General features: G+C 39.5%; 1 protein-coding gene across 8 annotated transcripts in view; it reads right to left on the reverse strand.

Moving 5' to 3' along the window:
- The window catches only part of CAST (calpastatin), a 65,399-nt gene that overhangs the window by 14,578 nt on the left and 32,591 nt on the right, over positions 1–18,230 (reverse strand). For 6 of the 8 annotated variants that reach the window (XM_041120913.1, XM_030004804.2, XM_030004803.2 and 3 more), the window contains 15 exons: positions 15,153–15,212; positions 10,961–11,011; positions 10,576–10,632; positions 10,296–10,409; positions 8,600–8,686; positions 7,999–8,100; positions 7,131–7,211; positions 6,982–7,035; positions 6,325–6,420; positions 6,082–6,177; positions 5,291–5,389; positions 4,057–4,140; positions 3,023–3,070; positions 404–508; positions 1–102 (listed from right to left, as the gene is read on the reverse strand). In XM_041120913.1, the coding sequence (XP_040976847.1) occupies positions 1–102; positions 404–508; positions 3,023–3,070; positions 4,057–4,140; positions 5,291–5,389; positions 6,082–6,177; positions 6,325–6,420; positions 6,982–7,035; positions 7,131–7,211; positions 7,999–8,100; positions 8,600–8,686; positions 10,296–10,409; positions 10,576–10,632; positions 10,961–11,011; positions 15,153–15,212 (1,236 nt within the window). The remainder of the gene's footprint in view (positions 103–403; positions 509–3,022; positions 3,071–4,056; positions 4,141–5,290; positions 5,390–6,081; positions 6,178–6,324; positions 6,421–6,981; positions 7,036–7,130; positions 7,212–7,998; positions 8,101–8,599; positions 8,687–10,295; positions 10,410–10,575; positions 10,633–10,960; positions 11,012–15,152; positions 15,213–18,230) is intronic. The other 2 variants (XM_030004805.2, XM_030004807.2) reach the window with 1 other exon arrangement.

Here is an 18,230-nt window from a genome sequence, read left to right on the forward strand (position 1 = left end):
TGAAGACACAGCTGATGGAGCTGAAGACTGCACAGTGCAAGCTGTGGCACGAGGGACTACTTCATCCTTAGTAGTTTTTGCAGACACAGGATCCGAAGGCTTCTGAAACAGAAAAATTTTACTGTATTTTATTGAATACAGTGAGAAACTCAAAATGTACCTGTTAAGTAGCTTTTTTTTTTTTTAAATACAGTACAAAACAAGACAGAAAAGTCTAAATTTAAAGGTAGAAGCCCCTCAATTAAAGACTAAGTGCCAATACTGCATGTTCCACTGAAGGCAACGGGGCCGGGGAGGGGAACAGAAACAGAAGAAAATATTTTTCTTGAAAAAATAGTAGCATTATCCAGTCTTAGCAAAACTTATCAGGTGTTAGCATCTTCAGTGAAGTAGAAAGACATACTTTGGATATGCTGCTGGGCTTTGATGGTTTGGATTGGACTGCAGGCTGTGCAGGGCAGGCAAAGTCCTTTGAAAATTCATCAACAAGATCAGATTCGCTCAAAGGCTGCAAAAAAGACATATGTGGTACAGGTGACTCACTGCCTGTTTTTAATTTATTTTTTCAAGAATTATATTTCAACTACTCAGAAAGCAGGAAAACTTCTGTAGCCTACACCAAAATAACCTTTCACATTTACGTGCAACAAAACAGCAAATTTCGCAGTGCATAAAATTAAGAAAACCACTTTTCAGAATGAGTCAGTTGCTTTGTTACCAAAAGTCAATATAATGTAGAGAATATTATGTTCCATACTGTTTACAGGGCTACTGAAAAGGTAAATACAACCTCTTAATGAGAAAAAAAAGGAATGCTAATATTTACTAGATAGTATTTACTGTAACAGCATCATGTTCTTATAATACTTCAAGTATCAATTACATATTGGTAGTGGAAAGCAGCACCATCAGATTATGATTCTCCCATTTTATTTCTTTTTTTCCAGCAGAAGTAGAGTTCCCTCAGAGGCAGTGTCACCTGGAAGTTCTCTTAGCTTGTGCACTGACTGCTGACACTCAGTGTTTTTCACTGCACATGTTTTAGGGAAAAGTGAATAAACTGCAGTTTTAGGTCCTGACTGCGTGATCTATTACAACCTGTTGATACTATGTGATCTAGTACTATGGGATCTATAAAATCCTGTGACCTATTACTAAAGCTCCTACGATCCTTCAAACTATTGTTTACACCTAAATGTTCAAATCTTTGCTAGCAGTGATTGCCATTCACTTGCTACATGGAACTTAATTGGTTAGGGCTCATTTGGTCAAATTCATATGTAAAATGACATTTCTAAATGAGAGTCTCTTATTTTCCCTCCTACTTCCCTTCCTTTGTCGATTAGTGCCCCTAAGTTTTTATAAAATGTCTCATCAACATAAGGCCCCACTTTTCATAATGTCTGAATTCCTCTTGCAACCACTAAATCAAAAAAGCATTTAGGCAATAGTAACTTTTTTCACAAAAGTAATGCCACTGCATGTGCTTAAGGGTATGCTGAGTCGGGGCCCAAAGTAATAGAAACCCCAGTTGAAATCATGAAGGAAGAAGAACTTTGCGTTCACCAGGCATCAAGGAAGAACTGTAAATGAATGAAGGTTTTTCAGCCATTGACCTAACTTCTTTGTTTTGCTGGTTTTGGTTTCACAGATCTAAGTTACAGGTGATACCACAGCAATACTGGCAAACACATGTTGTTCAAAATCGCCTTCTTCAAATTATAAATAGTGACACAGGGCTGAGAAAAATACTGTAACATATGACTTCAGTACCCCTGTAAATCACTTACAGAACAACTATTTAATTATATGTGTGTGTCTCATTGATAGAGGTGGAAGAGGATAGGGATACTTATTCTTCTACCAACTACTTAATTCTTTTGGCATAAGACCTCATGATTCTGAGCTTATCTTCTGCTTTGGTTTTGTACTGGACTTTAGTCAAACTACGAACAAACCTCCCTTAACTCATGCCACATTCCTCTTCTGGAGCTTTTGGGTTTTTCTTCTGTGCCATCTCTTTTGTACTTCCTGTGAAACAGAAAGGCTTGTCTCCTAACATTAGTGCCTGGTTCCCTCTGAGCATAGCTGCTCTCTATTTTTTTCCTTATGACATGCTTGGCAGGTGTTCCTTCTGTGCAGTTCTCATATATCACCCACTCAAGATGACTGCATGTCTAAGACCTGACACACAAATTTTTAGAGACATAAAGTCTTTTCATCACTGCCTTTGTGTTCCTCCATATTTCAAGCCTGAATAACACAAATGACTTCACATTTCTGCTAAAAAGGCACAGTGTCATTCTTGCTCAGATTGGTCCTGACCTTCACACTTGTTTCAGAAGAACGGAGGTTTTCCGTACTTTTCCAATTTTGGCAGTACTCCTCAACTGACAGTATTTCCAAAGTGAAGCCCTCAGTTTCTTCAGTGCACAGTTCCTTTGCTTTTCCTAATTTTTTCTTTCTTTCTCTGCATTTTAAATCAATCTTTCTAACTTTCTCTTTCAATCTTTTCATTCTATCTTGCACTTTCTAGGCCACAATGGATACTTTTTGCAAAGTCCAAGTTGTTCTTTGTGATTCGGAAAATGTCCACAGCAGCTTCTTCCTTCTTTCCAGTTGTGTTCCTTTATATTTGATGACTAATGAGAGGAAACTGTCAAGAAAACAGAAGATTTTCCTGCTTCGCCTCTCTGTCCTTCAATAGCTCCAACAAACTTCTACGGAATACCTTACACTAACTCCCCATACAGCTTTTCTTTGTATCAGCAGTCATTTCTGTAACTCTCTCCTATCCTGGTAATCTCTAAACCTTTTTCTTACTATGAGCTCTTAATTCACAGCCAGTGAATTTAAAAAAACCCAATCTTCACCTGACACTTCAGATCAGCAGCTTTTGTGCAAGGAAGTAAACACACAAGCAGACCACGAGACTTACATAATGGCACAGAGAGAAGTGATGACAAAGAGGGAGAAAACAGGGTATCTATTCACACTCCTACAATACTGTCAGTTTTCTAACCTTAGGTTTTTCTTCAGGCTTTGGCAATATTGGTTTTCCATCTTTATCCTAAAAGTAAAGTAAGTATTATTGACATTTTTCCATTGTTATAAGAAATGCCATACTCCATAATCACCAGCAAAACAATATAAAATAAATGATACACACAAGATTAAATCAGTGACACAGTAACAGGAATTCCCCTAAACATGGGGAATTCTTACACGGCCAGGTAAGTGGATAAAAAAAGCACATGTGATGTCAGCACAGAACAAATGGGCCAAGAGACCACAAAGTGTTCATTCCTATCAGTATCAATATGCGGCAGGAATTAATTCCATAGTGAACCAGCAGGAATTCATCCAGTAGTAAAACAAGCTTTGAGTGCAAAAGACAAACTTTTGGACTTGAACAAATAGGGGGTGAAATCCCTGGTCTGTAGTCAGGCAGTCTTGAAATCTATTTTAAAAAGAGGGGTAAAAATGCTCCTTTCAAAACAGAATGTTAATATTCAGCTCCAGCAAGGCAAGTTTATATAGCAACCTTGCTAACATCAGTTATACTAACAACAGTCACAAAAACTTTAAATTCTGAACTATATGGACTTTATGAACTTCAGTTCTATTGTTGTTTTGCTTAACCTTGAACAAATCTCCATCACTTGAAGTGATGGTCTTAAAAAATGAGTGCAATTTTCATACCATTTTACAACAGTGTTTCAAGGTTACATTACAAAGTGATACCCAAGGGCACTTCTGTAAAGGGATGGATTTTACAACACTGAGGTTTAGTATCAGAAACAACTAACACCACTCTCGGAGAAGGAACGTGTGACCTGGGAAGATCAGATCTTTGCTCAGAATACCTGAAAAACCCAGTCATGCCCACAAGGGAAGGGAAGGAAACTAGAGACACAAAAATCACCAACAGGAGAAAGCCACTGATTAAATACTAAGTTTTGCTTCTTTTCCCCACGTTCTCTTCCTCTCTGTGATGAAAGAAAGTGTCAGATGTAGTGCCCTATTTACAAAGCAATGGAGATATGAAGAACTTACCAACTCTGGTGTTAACCTGTATTCTGGAGGTATTGTATCATCACGTTCCCCAGCTTTTTTTTCTTTTTTCTCTTTAGCTTTTGCCTTAAAAAGACAAAAAAAAACACTTAGAAAAATTAAAATAAAAACTCGAAGTACATTCAACTTCACTATCAAGATTCTTCAGCATACTGTTTGAAGAAGTACTAGCATCAGATAAAATTATTCCATATATCAAGATATTACAATTCCTCAATTTCTTCATATCAAATTTCTGTGGTAAAATCACCATGATTTAAGAATCAGTACCATATGTGAATATGGCTATATTATTTTAAATTCTAAAAAACCTCTGGATGCTATTTAGAGCCGTAACTTTGTGGCAGGTACTTTCAGAATTTTTGGGGTGTACAAAATCCTCAGTTTTCCTTGGATTTCATTACTTGGATTATACAAGCCATAATTCTCTCTCTTTCTCCATCACTGCTACTGAAACACAGCTTTTAATTCTCTGGACCTCCTTCATAAAGCAATCCATCCACCAAGTTATCTGAAGGCCCAGACTGACCAAATCTCCAATACAACATGCTCTTTTTTGTCAAAATTGAGCTCCAACATCTTCCCTCGGCAGCAAATGATTTTTTACTATTTCCCTGTCATTTGTTTTCTCTAAGCTGTAAGTGAAGACAGGGGAAAATAACTGGTATTAGTAGGCTTATAGGCAGAGTTTGCAGAACTAAACTAAAAAGTCAAAGTTTAACATGCAAAAACAGAGCTACTGTTAAAATCTAGCTGTTGAAGAAAAACAAAGTCTTACAAGACACAGCAAAAGGTAAGACCCAAATTAGAAAGGTAATGGGGTCTGATGGAGAAAGGAGTACATGTACTAAAACCCGAAAAAAGTTAATTAAAAATCAAACATCAAAGATGTGCAAAACAAAAGCTTGCTATAAATTGTAGCCAGTGCTTGGGGAAAAAAACAGAGCAACTATAGCTAACACAAGGAAAGGTGTATGTATGTATGCTTGTATAGCCAAATTAAATGCTTATCATTTTCCAGACCTTTTTACTATATTCTGTTCTACCCGCACCCACTTGGGATTTCTTCATTTCTGAATTTTCTTAATCAGGTAAGACTCAAGACGTTCCTTAGGCCTTTGATATTATTTTACACATTTGTACATTATCTAATAAAGAGTACTCTGGATTCCATGGGAGAGTCTGAAAGCTTCTGTAAAAAGGAGTAAGATTATACCTCTGACACCTCTACAACAGGGGTAGGATCTTCTTCAGGCTCAGGTTCAGGTCCACCAAGAGTATCAAGAAGAGCTTCCACTGCATCATCTTTAATTTCCTGTATTTAAGATAATATGCAAATTATGTCATTATTTCTTGAAACTGACACAGGTTTTATCTTACATATCTTTTATACTGTATATGAAGGTAATAGCCAGCACCAGACTGGTCATTTCTGTTTGGCTTTACCTGATTTCCTTAACATCACATTGCAGAATATAGCAAATTATGGGATACAATTAGTACAGTCTAATCAAGACATATCTCCTCTTAAGGAGGGGGGGGGGAACAAACAGAAAAGCAAAAAAGCACACAGTATCACATAATTGCGTGTGCTTTGACATGGCAAACCCAGAAAGTGTAAGGTCACACTTGCTCTCTACATAGGAAAAAAGAAATGTTTGTAAAACATGAGAAAATTACATCATATCCAAGTTTTAAATGTACCTCTCATAGCTAAGAAAACACATACATTTTTCTACTCTATTGCCTCTAGTCAGAAGAACCACAGTTATTCTGCAGAAGAATCCAGAAGGAAAATCATCTGACCCACAAAGGCCAGATCTTTAAGGTACAGCAGAGTCTGAGCAATAGCAATTCCTATTATTCCTACACTTTCTACGATAAACAGGATTTACAACTGAAAATGAGGATGATGAGCATCTTTACAAGATTAGGCACCCATAAAATGCAACATGTGCTTGTATATTTTAATTAGAAGTTGACTAGTCAAAGAATTACTATGTATACCTCTTTTGATTTTGTTTTCTTCTCCTTAGGAGGAACTGAGGTCTTGACTGAACTTGCTGCTTGTGCTTGCACAATTTCTCCTTCCTTACTTGGTTTCTACAAGATATATGAAATTACAGGCAAATTTGCAAAAATAAAAAGAAGGGGAAAATTGTCAAGATCATTTTAAAGTGAAGTATTAAGACAATAATGGCAATGTTTCATTGCAATAAAGGCATGCAATGGCAAGAAAAATATTGATACCTCTGTCAGACCTGTCTTCTTTTCTTCAGCAGAAGCAGTACTACAGGTAAAGTCAGAAGACAGGGCCTCTGCAAGCTCATCATCTGTCATTGGTTTCTGAGCAAGAAATCACAAACTAGGTTACGACTGTTAAAGTTCAAAAATCAAAGCTGTCAAACTTGGTTTAAAATCTGAATGTGCTCCATGCTTACTCACACAATGACCTCATAAGCACAGAAAAAACAAAGATATTTCCCCTCACTGGTCAATTAATTTTTCAGGTAAGCTTTCATTTTTATATGTTAAGCTTATAAACAGTAAAATTAAGCTGGCTTACAGAATTCTCTTTCTAAGCATAGAAATTCAAGTCATCTTTGCTAAAGATATTACGAAGAGACCCCTGCATACACAGCTACTATTTCTTCCCTTTGTAATTATTATCTCCATGTGCATTTATTTGACTTGCTCCAGCTTCAGTCAGTGTCCTGAAAATTCCTACTTCTTTACTAAAAACATCTGTGCCAAGTTCTATTTAGTTTTATCAGTATCTATGTTATCTGGCACCCCACAGCCCTCTCCCACTTCCTGGGATTTTTGGAAGACAAGCGACATTTAAATTTTCCTAGGAATTCAGTGATAACTGGGTTATTTTCACTTTCCAATATAAAAAAGTCTTACTTCATCTCGTTCATCTACTTTTGGTGGGACTCCATCTTTGCCATCCCCTTTGCTCTAAAACAAGAATTAATTTCATAGTAAATGGGAAGCAAAAACCATACAATATGAAAGAAAACACGCATGAAGAGTATTTTTTTTAACTCACTAACCTTCAACAATTTAACATACTCTGGAGGGAGACTACCTTCCCGTTTACCCATTTCTTCCAAGTATCTTGAAGATATATCTTCCTATGAAAAGAAAGCACACATGAATGTTTTTGTACTCTTGTTTATTGACAGAAATTTCTAATGTAGAGCTATCTACAGTGATGCTTCTGGAAAGAAAATGCAAGGGTTGGCTAGGTCAGAGGGCCAATCCTGGACCATGACTATACAGTGTCTTTCAGAACCCAGTGTCATGCACATGCATCCTGACTAGCTTCAACAGTGCATGTCATCTAGCAAAACTGCATCTCCATTGCCAGATTCCTTCTGCATTAACATAAGCCATTTCAGAGTTTCAGACCATAGAATGTATTGCTGTACCTAGACTGAATTTTAAATATTTATAAATTCCAAAATTTTTATCACAGCTGAGTACTGCACTGAGGCATTGAGCTTGTAATCTTAATCCTTCATCTGTTCCTCTCCCATTCTAACTCAGAAAAGTATGCATTCTTCCCCAAATTCTCAATGTTTTACTCTTTCTCAAGTAGAAATGCGATCTCCTAGGTTGTTTACACTCTCTTATACCTTCATCACTGCCTTTTGTAAATCCATTGGAGACCATGCTTGGAAGTCAGTTCAAAAAGCAAAAAACTTTCTTTGTTGACACTTTACTGTTTTCTACTGCAATACTTACATAGCTGTATCATTTCTGTATTACTGAAAGCAACGCTAAAATGCAACTGTGCAAACTCTATTTTACCTCTTAGCAGATCAAAGCGACAAATACTGGATCAATGTAGGAGTCAGCAACTACAGACATATTATAGAGATAATGGTCTAAAAAATAAAAATTAAAAATATAATATACCGTAACTTCCGGACCAGTGTAAACAGGACTAGTAGGCACATCTTCTTCAGGTCCACCAAGGGTATCTATTAGGCTATCTAGTGCTGACTCATCCATACCAGGCTAAAAAGTAAGCAAACCATTATAGATTTTATCATGCTGTACAAAGAAAAAAAAAATCTGAATCATCTGGTGAATCTGTAGAAAACTCCTGGAAACCAAACCAAAAGCTCTCTTTCAGTAGGTCCTGCACTTGCCAAATTTTTCAGTGAGAACTGTTTTTAGACTCGTTCCCCAGTGTCAGTAACAAGATCATTTGTATTTATATACCAGCTGATATACATGCATACAAACATAACTGAAGATAAGAAGTAATTAATTTTATGCTAGTTTTGGTAAAAGTGATTATAAACAAGTCCTATCTGACAAAACACAAATGACCCGCCACTAGTTTGTTACCTATTCTTTCAGATAGTCCTTCACCACCATACATAACTACTAAGTAGCAATACTTCAGCAGTTACCAATTTATTTTTTCTGAAACTTAAGTGTTTCAGAGAGAGAAACACTCTCTGAGACATTTTTACAAGGGAAGCATTTGCCTGGGACTGTGTTTACCAACCTCAGTACTTGACTTATCAGCTGCAGCAACCACACTTGCACCGGCTGTGCCTGCACCAGCCGCTACGGACATCTTCTCAGACTTAGGCTGGAGAAGTAAGAGAAAAATTAAGAGACAGCTTTATTATATGGCCCCATGTTAAAAATTCTAGAGATAAAACAAAGTAAAACAGAGATGTTCAATACTCAAGCATGCATATCTATTGTCCCTCTTCATCTACACTTTGAATAAAAATGACAAGCTCGTTCTGCCTACCGGCCGAGCGATCTGGAAGTTGAGTAGCTGCAGCTTGCATGATACTGAGCCCAGCGTAAAACATCCAACTCTGAGGCCACACATATTTTTTTTGACTCAGCAGCTGGCTAATGCACCTGCACCACATCCAGAAGTTTGGGCAGAGCAAATTACCATCTACCTGCAATACTGTGGAGACATACTCTGTCTCCAGTGTGATTTTGCTGTGAGAAAGAAAGCATGCTATTTTAAGTACTCCACCTCTTTCTTTTACTTTGCCAGTGAAAGAAATCTGCAGTGCAGAAAGACTATGAGGCCCCTTCCAAGTCTCTTTTGAAAGCTTCCATTTACACCCGATAGTTCTCAATACACCATTAACACCAGCAGCAAATACTGCTCAAATACATAGGGTGAAAAGCTGCTTCAGGGAGTTAGGAGCAGGAGCATCACCAGTACAAAATGCAGACTTCTGCATTACTGCATTCTCATTTACTGCAAAAGAAGTGGGTTCTAGCAGAGCTGCAGGAGTTCTTCATGTTACTCTGGCCTTGTCACCCAGACACATGCCGACCAGAAGACCAAAAGATCTAGATCCTGACTCCACTACACACTTTTGCTCCAGCTTGTCCCTCTGAAATGACCCCACCCCAACTTTTTCCCCAACCTTTCTCTTCCCACTTTTTTTCAGAGTCTTGCAGTCAGGGCATATGGGCTGCCCTACTGCAAACGGATAACCCGCTGACCTCCTGCATTTGGAGCCAACATTCCTACTACAAACATGCCTGAAAGTCCACAGGTGAAGGAGCTCCACGATGGCAATGCTCATATAAACCATACATTTGCTTGACTGACCAGACACTCCCTTCTGCTTACCTTCTGTAGTGAAGGGGCAAGGGAAGAGACTGACAGAGAACCAATTACACCCATGTACCTGCAAGGAACTTGCCAAAAGCTTGCATGAATAACAGAGGAGACCCAAACACGTAACACAAGGGAAGAGGCCCACAATTGTAATAATCTTAGTATCTCTTGCTTGGCTAACAGCCAGAGTGTGTTGGACAATGAAAACAGATGTACGGAGAAGACAACAAGAGGTGGATGCACATCAGGATCACCAAACAACCAGCACAAACTACTAATACCACCTGGCTGGGCAGCTCTATCTGCAGTTGATGCTTATACATTAATGCTGTCCTGGGTGAGCTGGAAGTGGTATATTCAGAATGTTGTTTAAGCTAATTAGCGGGTAAAGTGTTAAGTTTCTATGTCCCAGATTTTAAACTACCACAAGGTGGTCTGTCATACACACCTTTAAACACAGGACAGCTTTTAAGCTTTTCTACATTGTGATTTTTGGGGGCTCGGTCTCACTTTACAATATTCAGCATAAGAATCTGCCTTGACATGGATTTCTAACACCTACAATAACATAATAAAAACTGGATTGCTACTTCTACTATACCTTTGCTGTCTCTATGGAGGTTGCTTGTGGAGGCTGGTCAGCTTGAGTTGTAATTACTTCTTTATTCTTTGGTTTAGAAGTTGTTGTCACAGAAGGTGAGGTTTGGCTTTTTGCCTGTGTAGGGATAAACTATTATCATTAGATACTGAAATACTTATGGGCTGGCTTTGTTTGGTTTTGGTTTTTAATTTATTTTTTTTAAATAAAAGAAAGAAAGAAAGAAGAAAAATACCACAAGAAGCCCTCACAAAAAAAAAAGGGAGAGTGAAAAAAAACTTACACCACTGGGTTCCTTTTGCATCTCTTCAGATGTCTGTTTATTTTGAGAGTCTGTTGGCTGTCATAAAACAAAAAATTGAGACCATTTACCCTTACCACTATTCAATGCTATGGAACATGATCTACACTACAAACAAGCATGAGACATTTAAAGATGGTTAACAGAACACTTCTTGAGCTGTGGTGAAGCAATAAAGCATTCTGACTGTTCCCCTCAAACACCGCATTTCCACACCAGTCAGAAACTAGCTCTTTTGTACACAGGTGTGTTACTAATTACATGGCAGTTTCATGTGGCACAGTAGTAGCAAAGAGTTTAGCCTCTTTTTTCAAAGTTAATTGAAGGCCAAAGTACAACTTGTGAAAGGTGAAAGGTAAGTATTTACCTTGGTTGACTGGGTGTCTTTTCCAGATTCTGTTTTGGTTGTTGGTGTGGACTGAAATATAAGCAACATATATTCAGAGATTAATATGCTTGGTTATTTCTAAAGGGTTGGCTTATATAAAGAAGAATATTGGACAGGCTGACTCTCGTGAGCACACATGCTATGTAACTAATATACAGTGCTTTGATCCGGCAGTTTACAACATCCTGGCACAGACCTCCACTCCAGTGATCGAAGAGCACTGAAACATGTGCAAACATGCACACACACTCCTCATATGAAGGATCAAAAAGAGAGGGAAATAAGATATTAAACAAATGTAATGAACAGTTTGATCTACACCTGAAAATTTTCTGCAGCCATGCCACAAAACTGATTCCTGTGATTCACCTCAAGTCAAAGTACAATAAGCAATAAATTACTACTAGTAGAAACATGTAAGAACAAACACTGAAAAATTGAAGAAGAGAAATGAAAATGCCAGCCTCCTCACCGTATTTTTTCTTACTATTTTTTCTTGCCATTGCTACTTTAGCTGTGCTACGATTAACATAAAAAGAGCCTGTGTGGCTACTGGAAAGTCATCTAGAGATGCCAAAGAGCAGGCTGTTGCCTACTGCATGAGCCTCAGCAGCTCTGGCCGCTGCATGGCCAGGGGAGCACACAGACCCAGCCAGGGGAGCGTGATTTGATCTGCTAGAACAGCACTGGGTGCACAGAGTACACAGGGGACACCAGTGTCGTGTCTCCTTGCACTCTGTCTACCTGCAGCAGAGAAGTTTTGAACTCTACCTAGGAAATAAGGGGCCACAGACAGAAGCCTCCCTTATCTCCTCCAACCTAATACACTGAGCATATTTAAAGTAACTAAGAAACAATAGGTTTTTTCCCCGGTAGCCTATTGAAAGTCAGTGAACAACCAAAAAAACCTCCCCAACTATTAGGCAGTAATTTAAATTTTTTCATTGCTTTGTAATGTTTTAATTTCAGCTGCCAAACATTAATTACCATGTAGATATATCCAGCTTCTGTTTGCTAGCTGACCACGTCGAGACATTTCCTAAATTAGTTTACCATTTGTTATGCAAATATTCACAACCACTCACTGAACCACAGACACTTGGTTGGGAAGTCCTGAACATGCATAAAAACATAGATGCCCAGGCATAAGCTTGGCAAAGGTCTCAAAGCTGTAGACCACAGTAAAAAACACAATACCACACACAAGTAAGTCACAACAGATAAAATATTGATAGAGGGAGGACAAAAATTTCCCAAACTCCAAAGTAGTGGTGGGAGGGAATGAAAAAAAAAAATTAAAGAAAAAAATCACTTGACTACTCAGATTCCCCCCTTGGGATTTTCTCTTGACATCTACCCTGATTAAAACACAGTACTTTTCAGGTTCAGTCATACTTTATATGCTGCCACTCTGCACAAATTCCTTATGTGCTTTTTGGAAGAAAAGTACACACACCTTTTTTGCAGGACAATAAAATGTATTTACTCGCATTTCTGTCAACACCAAACAGCAGCTGTACAGAACATAAATTCAAATTCTCAGCCTATCAAACTAGTTATTAGCAACTGCATGCCTTCTTTAAAAAAAACATATTGTAAATACAATTTTACTAAATACTTAATGTATTTTTTTGTGTAGGCTATGCATTATTCATTTTCTTGTATGCTTTTTAAAATGTGCAGAATTGCTCATACTGTGAATTTATCTATGACAAAGCTGAAGAATATATGGACTCATATGGGCAATGCTTTGATTCAAGACTTGCACACACATGAGGATGCTAAGGCCACATTAAAACATATGATCATGAACACACACATGCTCTCACATACAAACACAAACACATCTATTTAGATACACTTTTAGCAATAACAAAGTTCAAATCCAATAAAAAAAATTTATTACCAGGCAAGTCAAACCAACAATTTTACTATGAGACCATACATTCAGTCATCCTTTAAACAGAGTCAGTTGTGAGCAGTCACAGCTTGAAGCCATAGCATCACTTTACAGCATACGCTGAAATCCTATGGAGGAAAAGATGTTCCACCTCCCCTTCCACTGCCTGCTTCCACCTGCACTGTGCCACTATCTGAGAGGCCACATTTTAAACTGACTCCAGAAACTGAAAATAGCCTGGAAAAGAAAAATATTTTTTAACTAGTTCCCTAGTTTACACTGCAGTTGCACAAATGTGTGCAAAATGAAGAAAGCTAAATGGGAATTGTTTTGGGGGGGGGGGGCAGGTCAGTGGCAGCACTCTACTTCCTCCATTTCTCCAGCAAAAGCCACAGGGTGCCTGCTCTCCAACCTGGGCCTCCAAGCTTTCCTACAGGCTTCGCCTATAAAAAAAGAAGTTCCACTTTCCTTCCTCTGCTGCAGTAACTCACAGCTTTCTCAGAGGGGCATAATACTGAGGGTTAATTTGAGACACAGGATTCACATACACAGAACTGAAAGCTAGAGGGGTCCAGAGCATGTTTAAGAGTAGTTGCACAATAGAGAGATTCTAAGACAAATGAGACGTGGTTATAGCGGGCAATTAGGAAAGAGTTGTTAATTTGCAAGAAATTTAGGACTAGAAATGGAAGTGACTCAGCAACCTTATTTCATTTCAAAGAAGTCTACTGTCAAAATGCAGATGTCTTGCTTAATCCAGCAGGAGGAAGACATTAATAATGCAACAGGCAGTAAAAGAAAACATTAATTGTCTTACACATGCAAATGCAGGACACTGTTTCAAAGGGATTTGTGTTTACCAAGTCTCACAGTGCTGAAGTATGCCTCTGCTCTCTTTCTGTCTCATCTTGAAAACTACCAGTTTTAAAGATCTGATCAGAAATTCACCACATTCTTCCGAGTTATTTCAAATTTCAGGTAGGGAAAGACCATAACGATTTTTAGATAGCTGTCTGGGTTAAACCATATGGAGAACAGCAACAGTAACACACATGATACAAATGAGTTTGCTCACAAACGTAACAGGAAGATGAAACTGGAGACTTGCAGATACCTTCGTTTATGAATAATGATGAATGTGCACAAATGGAAAAGGTTTAATTGTCGTCCAGCTCGCTGCTACAAGTCTAAGTCTTACATGCATGCATGGAGGAAAAGGGTTTTTAAAAGGTTGAGGGGAATGTAACAGCTAACTTCAAATACAGAGAAGATGGAGCTAGGCTGTCTCCAGAGATGCATGCTAAAATGACAAGAGGCAACAGATACAAGCTGTAGCAAAGGAACTTTCCATTTGATAAAAGGAAAAAAAAAAATCATCATAATGAAGGTGACCAAACACCTGAACTGGCTACCCAGAGATGTTGCGCAATCCGCACTTGCAGGTGTTCAAAGTTTGTCTGGCAAGGCCTTGAGCAGTCTGATTTACCTGCAGAGCTGGCTCTGCCTGGACTGGAGGGCTGGACTGGATGATCTCCAGAGGCCTCTGCTAACCTCACTACTCTAAAAGTGTTCCTTTCTTCATATTTACACAAGGTGCAAGCAGTCCTAACTTTTACCACTGCACAAGTCCCTGCGGGTCTAGTTTGGTATTCAGTATTTTTGTTGGTTTCACTGTGACAATTATGGAAAATGAAAGAGGGAGAGAATCAGTAATCATTTGTTTAAATAATATACGTAAATTCTGTTAGGCAACAGAGCCATAAGGGAGGATTATGACTCTCTTCTAACACGTAAAGTACATGATTGATGACACAGCTTCAACACTAAAGAAGTTCTAGTCATAAGACAAGACAGAACAAGCGTAAAGGACAAAGGAAAGGAAGCTGTCAGACAGGCAAAGGTATGAGATGAATGAGAAGATGCAATTGTACGTACGCTGAAAGCTGAAACTTGCCCTGAATTCTCTGAATATGTGAAAAATTATCATTAGGTAAATAACCCTGTAATTACACTGGGGGGAGCTAAAAACATGTCACAAAGTGTGACTGAGCTAAAATTAGAAATTTTAATTGAAATTTTTCTTATTGCTGTCATAAAATCCTCTGAGTGCATTGTAAGCATTTCTTAGACATTTTCTGAAGAGGAAACTAAGCTGCAGCCAAGAAATATGCAAAGTAAAGTTACTCAGTATCAAAGTGTTAAAAAAAAAAAACTCCATTGCTTCATATATTTGTGCTTAACTGCAAGCATGAGTTTCTCAGGAATTCATACCTTTGTTTCAGATGGCTTCATAATTTGTGGTTTTGATTCATCCGCAGAGGGGGACTGCTTCTGAGAGAAAGAAAAAAAAGGCAAATTAATTAATTTCACCTTTGTTAGACACACTTTATTAAGCAAGCATAAGCAACCTGAATTCATTAGTTAACCAGCTAAAAACTAAGAATAAATTATTATAGAAAATTAGAGTTATGCCTTTAGATCTTCTGTCTTGCCTGTATTTCTACAATACATGTATGTAGATTTTGACAACATAATTTCCATAGATCTTCTCACAACATTATTTTGTTTTTTCTGACTGTACTGAAAGCAAATTTCATATCAAGGATCAATACAAACTCAAATGCTGCTCTCATACTGAAGCACATATACTTACTGTGCAGGATTTGTCCACATTTCTTCTTTTATTTTCAACAAAAACTGTACTTTTGGATTTACTAGTTTGTCATACAAATTATTTAATACTAAATTTGCAAACTCAAATATTTTTACATAAAAAGGAACAATTAATCTCTATGTAACATACACACAAGTGTTTCTAGATGTCATGTGACCCTTTTGGAAAAGCTGCAAATGACACGGTCTGTTTTCCTAGCTTCAGTGATGTTAATCCGAGAACAGCATGTTTTAATTTTCCTGTGACTGTATCAAACTTCAAAGCCTAGAAATGAATATTCTAATTGTTTCATCAATACTTTATGCAGATGTAATACTACCTCTCCTGCTTCATGTTCCTCTGCTCAAAGCTGTATTTGCCATCTCAATCACAGCAACACATTCATAGTTTACATTTAAATGAACAGCATAAGTTATCGATTTTTCTAGATTTTCTCTTCATGTTTACCATGCCACTTGCTGTATGAAAACGCATTGTCTGAATGAACTCAGAAGCTGTGTTACTATTCCACACCTAGGGTGACTTCTTACTTCCACATGGAAAATTTTCTCATTTCTGTAACTTTTCATAGTACAAGCCTTTCTCAACAATAAGATAAAAGTTGTACAGAATTTAAAAGGTACATTATGACGATGATGGCACGCTCTCCCCACCAGCGTATGGTATCTTGCACACCTTAGTAAGAGGTTTGACTACTCTAAATATGTACTAGAGAGAATGTGCAATTGTCACACTACAGAAATGTAAGCAAATAACATCTGCTTCCATATATGTATATACGTATAGACTAAGTAATAGACGAGAACTTTTGTACAGGCGGAGATATACGCAGGATGTATAGAGGCTCCTACATCAGGACAGGGAACAAAAGGTTTTGAACAACCTTTTTATGTATTTCCACTACCACCACCAGGTAATCTGTAGGCAACACCGTATTTTTCTTAATTTGCTCTTTAATAGTTTTTCCTTTCCTTTTCTTTCTTCTCCATGAAATTAATCTGAATTCCTTCTACATGCCTAAGAAGTAGGTATCTATTCTACACCTTCACATTAGTCACCCTAGTCCCTGTCTATTTAATAAAAACACATTTACCTGAGCCCTTCTCCCTACCTCTGCTCAGAAAACTCCTACCAAGCCATTTTCTTACAATACACTGAAAAACTCTCTCAATTTCCAGCACAGCAGCACCGCTACAACCTGCAGAGATTAGTGAAAACCTCCCAAAGAAACCAGCTGCTGCTTCTTTCTAGCCTGTCCAGCTGGATGGCAGTAACTAGCAGAAACTAAGAGATGAGGAGTTTAAATGCTTGTGGAGGAACAGGAGTAGTTTGGGGATATAAAACCGTTTAATGCATGGCTATGGAGAATGCCAAGCCACCCTCCCCGTAAACACTCAGGGTTGATTTGGGGAAACAAAACCCTGTCCTGGGAAGCTGGGGAGGGAAGTGGAAAGGGCACCCTCTGGCAGACCACCTTTATGGGAGCAGGCAGTGCTGCACCACTGTGATCGTCAGGCTCCCTCGGGGCCATGGTGTGCCTCGCTTCATTTACAGCACTTTTTGCCTGAATTCTGCAATATTCAAGGCCTCTGATTTTCCACTCTCTCCCCCAAAAGAGCCAGTACAACAAAGAAGGGGGTCCTTGTCCTTCCCAGCCCTTTAGCGCGTGGGGTCTGTAACAATGCTGAGCCTCACGGACTGACAGCACAAGAAGCTGCCAAGGTCCAACCCCTCGTTTGGTAGACACCACACTGCCTGTCAACACCAGCCTGACTCTGGGGGACTTCTTTTTACTGCCGGTTGTTCTGGTTTTCCTCTTCTGAGGGCTGTGCGCCATGGCCAGCCATGCCCAGCTGTTAACCGGCTGCATGTGCTGCAGGCTGACAGTCGGACCGCAGAAGGGGCGAAGCAACACACGGACGTCTGTCAGGCGTGGAGGTAAATATTAAAAAGCTGCCTAGCAACCGGCATAATAACTGCCTGACGCACGGCTCCCGCCACGGCTATCCCAGGCAGGCACACCCTGCTTGCACCCACGGGTGGCAAACCCCCGCCGCGGCCTGGGCCAAACACCCCCTCGCAAAGGGCTACGCTGCCAAATAGAAAGCAAGAACGGGGAGAGTTCAACTCGCCTCGGAGGCTGGGCCTCGGCAGAGAAAGCCAGGCAGGTGCTCCCACAGAGAGAGGAAATTTTTTGTTGTGCACCGGAGGGCAGAGCCGACAGCAGATGGAAAAACAAGCGTCATCGGTGCCGACGCCTGTTCCTCCAGCGGCTGCACCCCTGTGGGTCCTGCCCGGACGGAGGTACGGGTGTGGAGGATGCCGTGCCAGCCCCGGTCCTGACCCACGGGGAAGGTCCCCTGCGAGCGAAGGGGCAGCCGGGGGTCCCGGGCTGGGGGACGGCTGCTGCGTGGCTCTTCAGAAAGGGACAGGAGGCAAAATCCACGGCAAAGCATCCAGGACCACATGGTGCTCACCAGCAGGGAACACGTGGAGGTGCTGCCTGCAGAGGAACCCACTGACAGCACAAGACCCCCACGACCAGGGCAGAAGGGGCTCAGAGAAGAGGTTACAGGTTAACACTGGTTAAGCAAAGACTGGTACCTGTTAATTACCCCACCCTGCTAGCAGGGCTGACAGGCACCATGACGGCTGCGGGGGTCACAGCCCATGCT

This window comes from Aquila chrysaetos, chromosome Z (genome assembly GCF_900496995.4).
Source record: "Aquila chrysaetos chrysaetos chromosome Z, bAquChr1.4, whole genome shotgun sequence".
NCBI lineage: Eukaryota > Metazoa > Chordata > Aves > Accipitriformes > Accipitridae > Aquila > Aquila chrysaetos.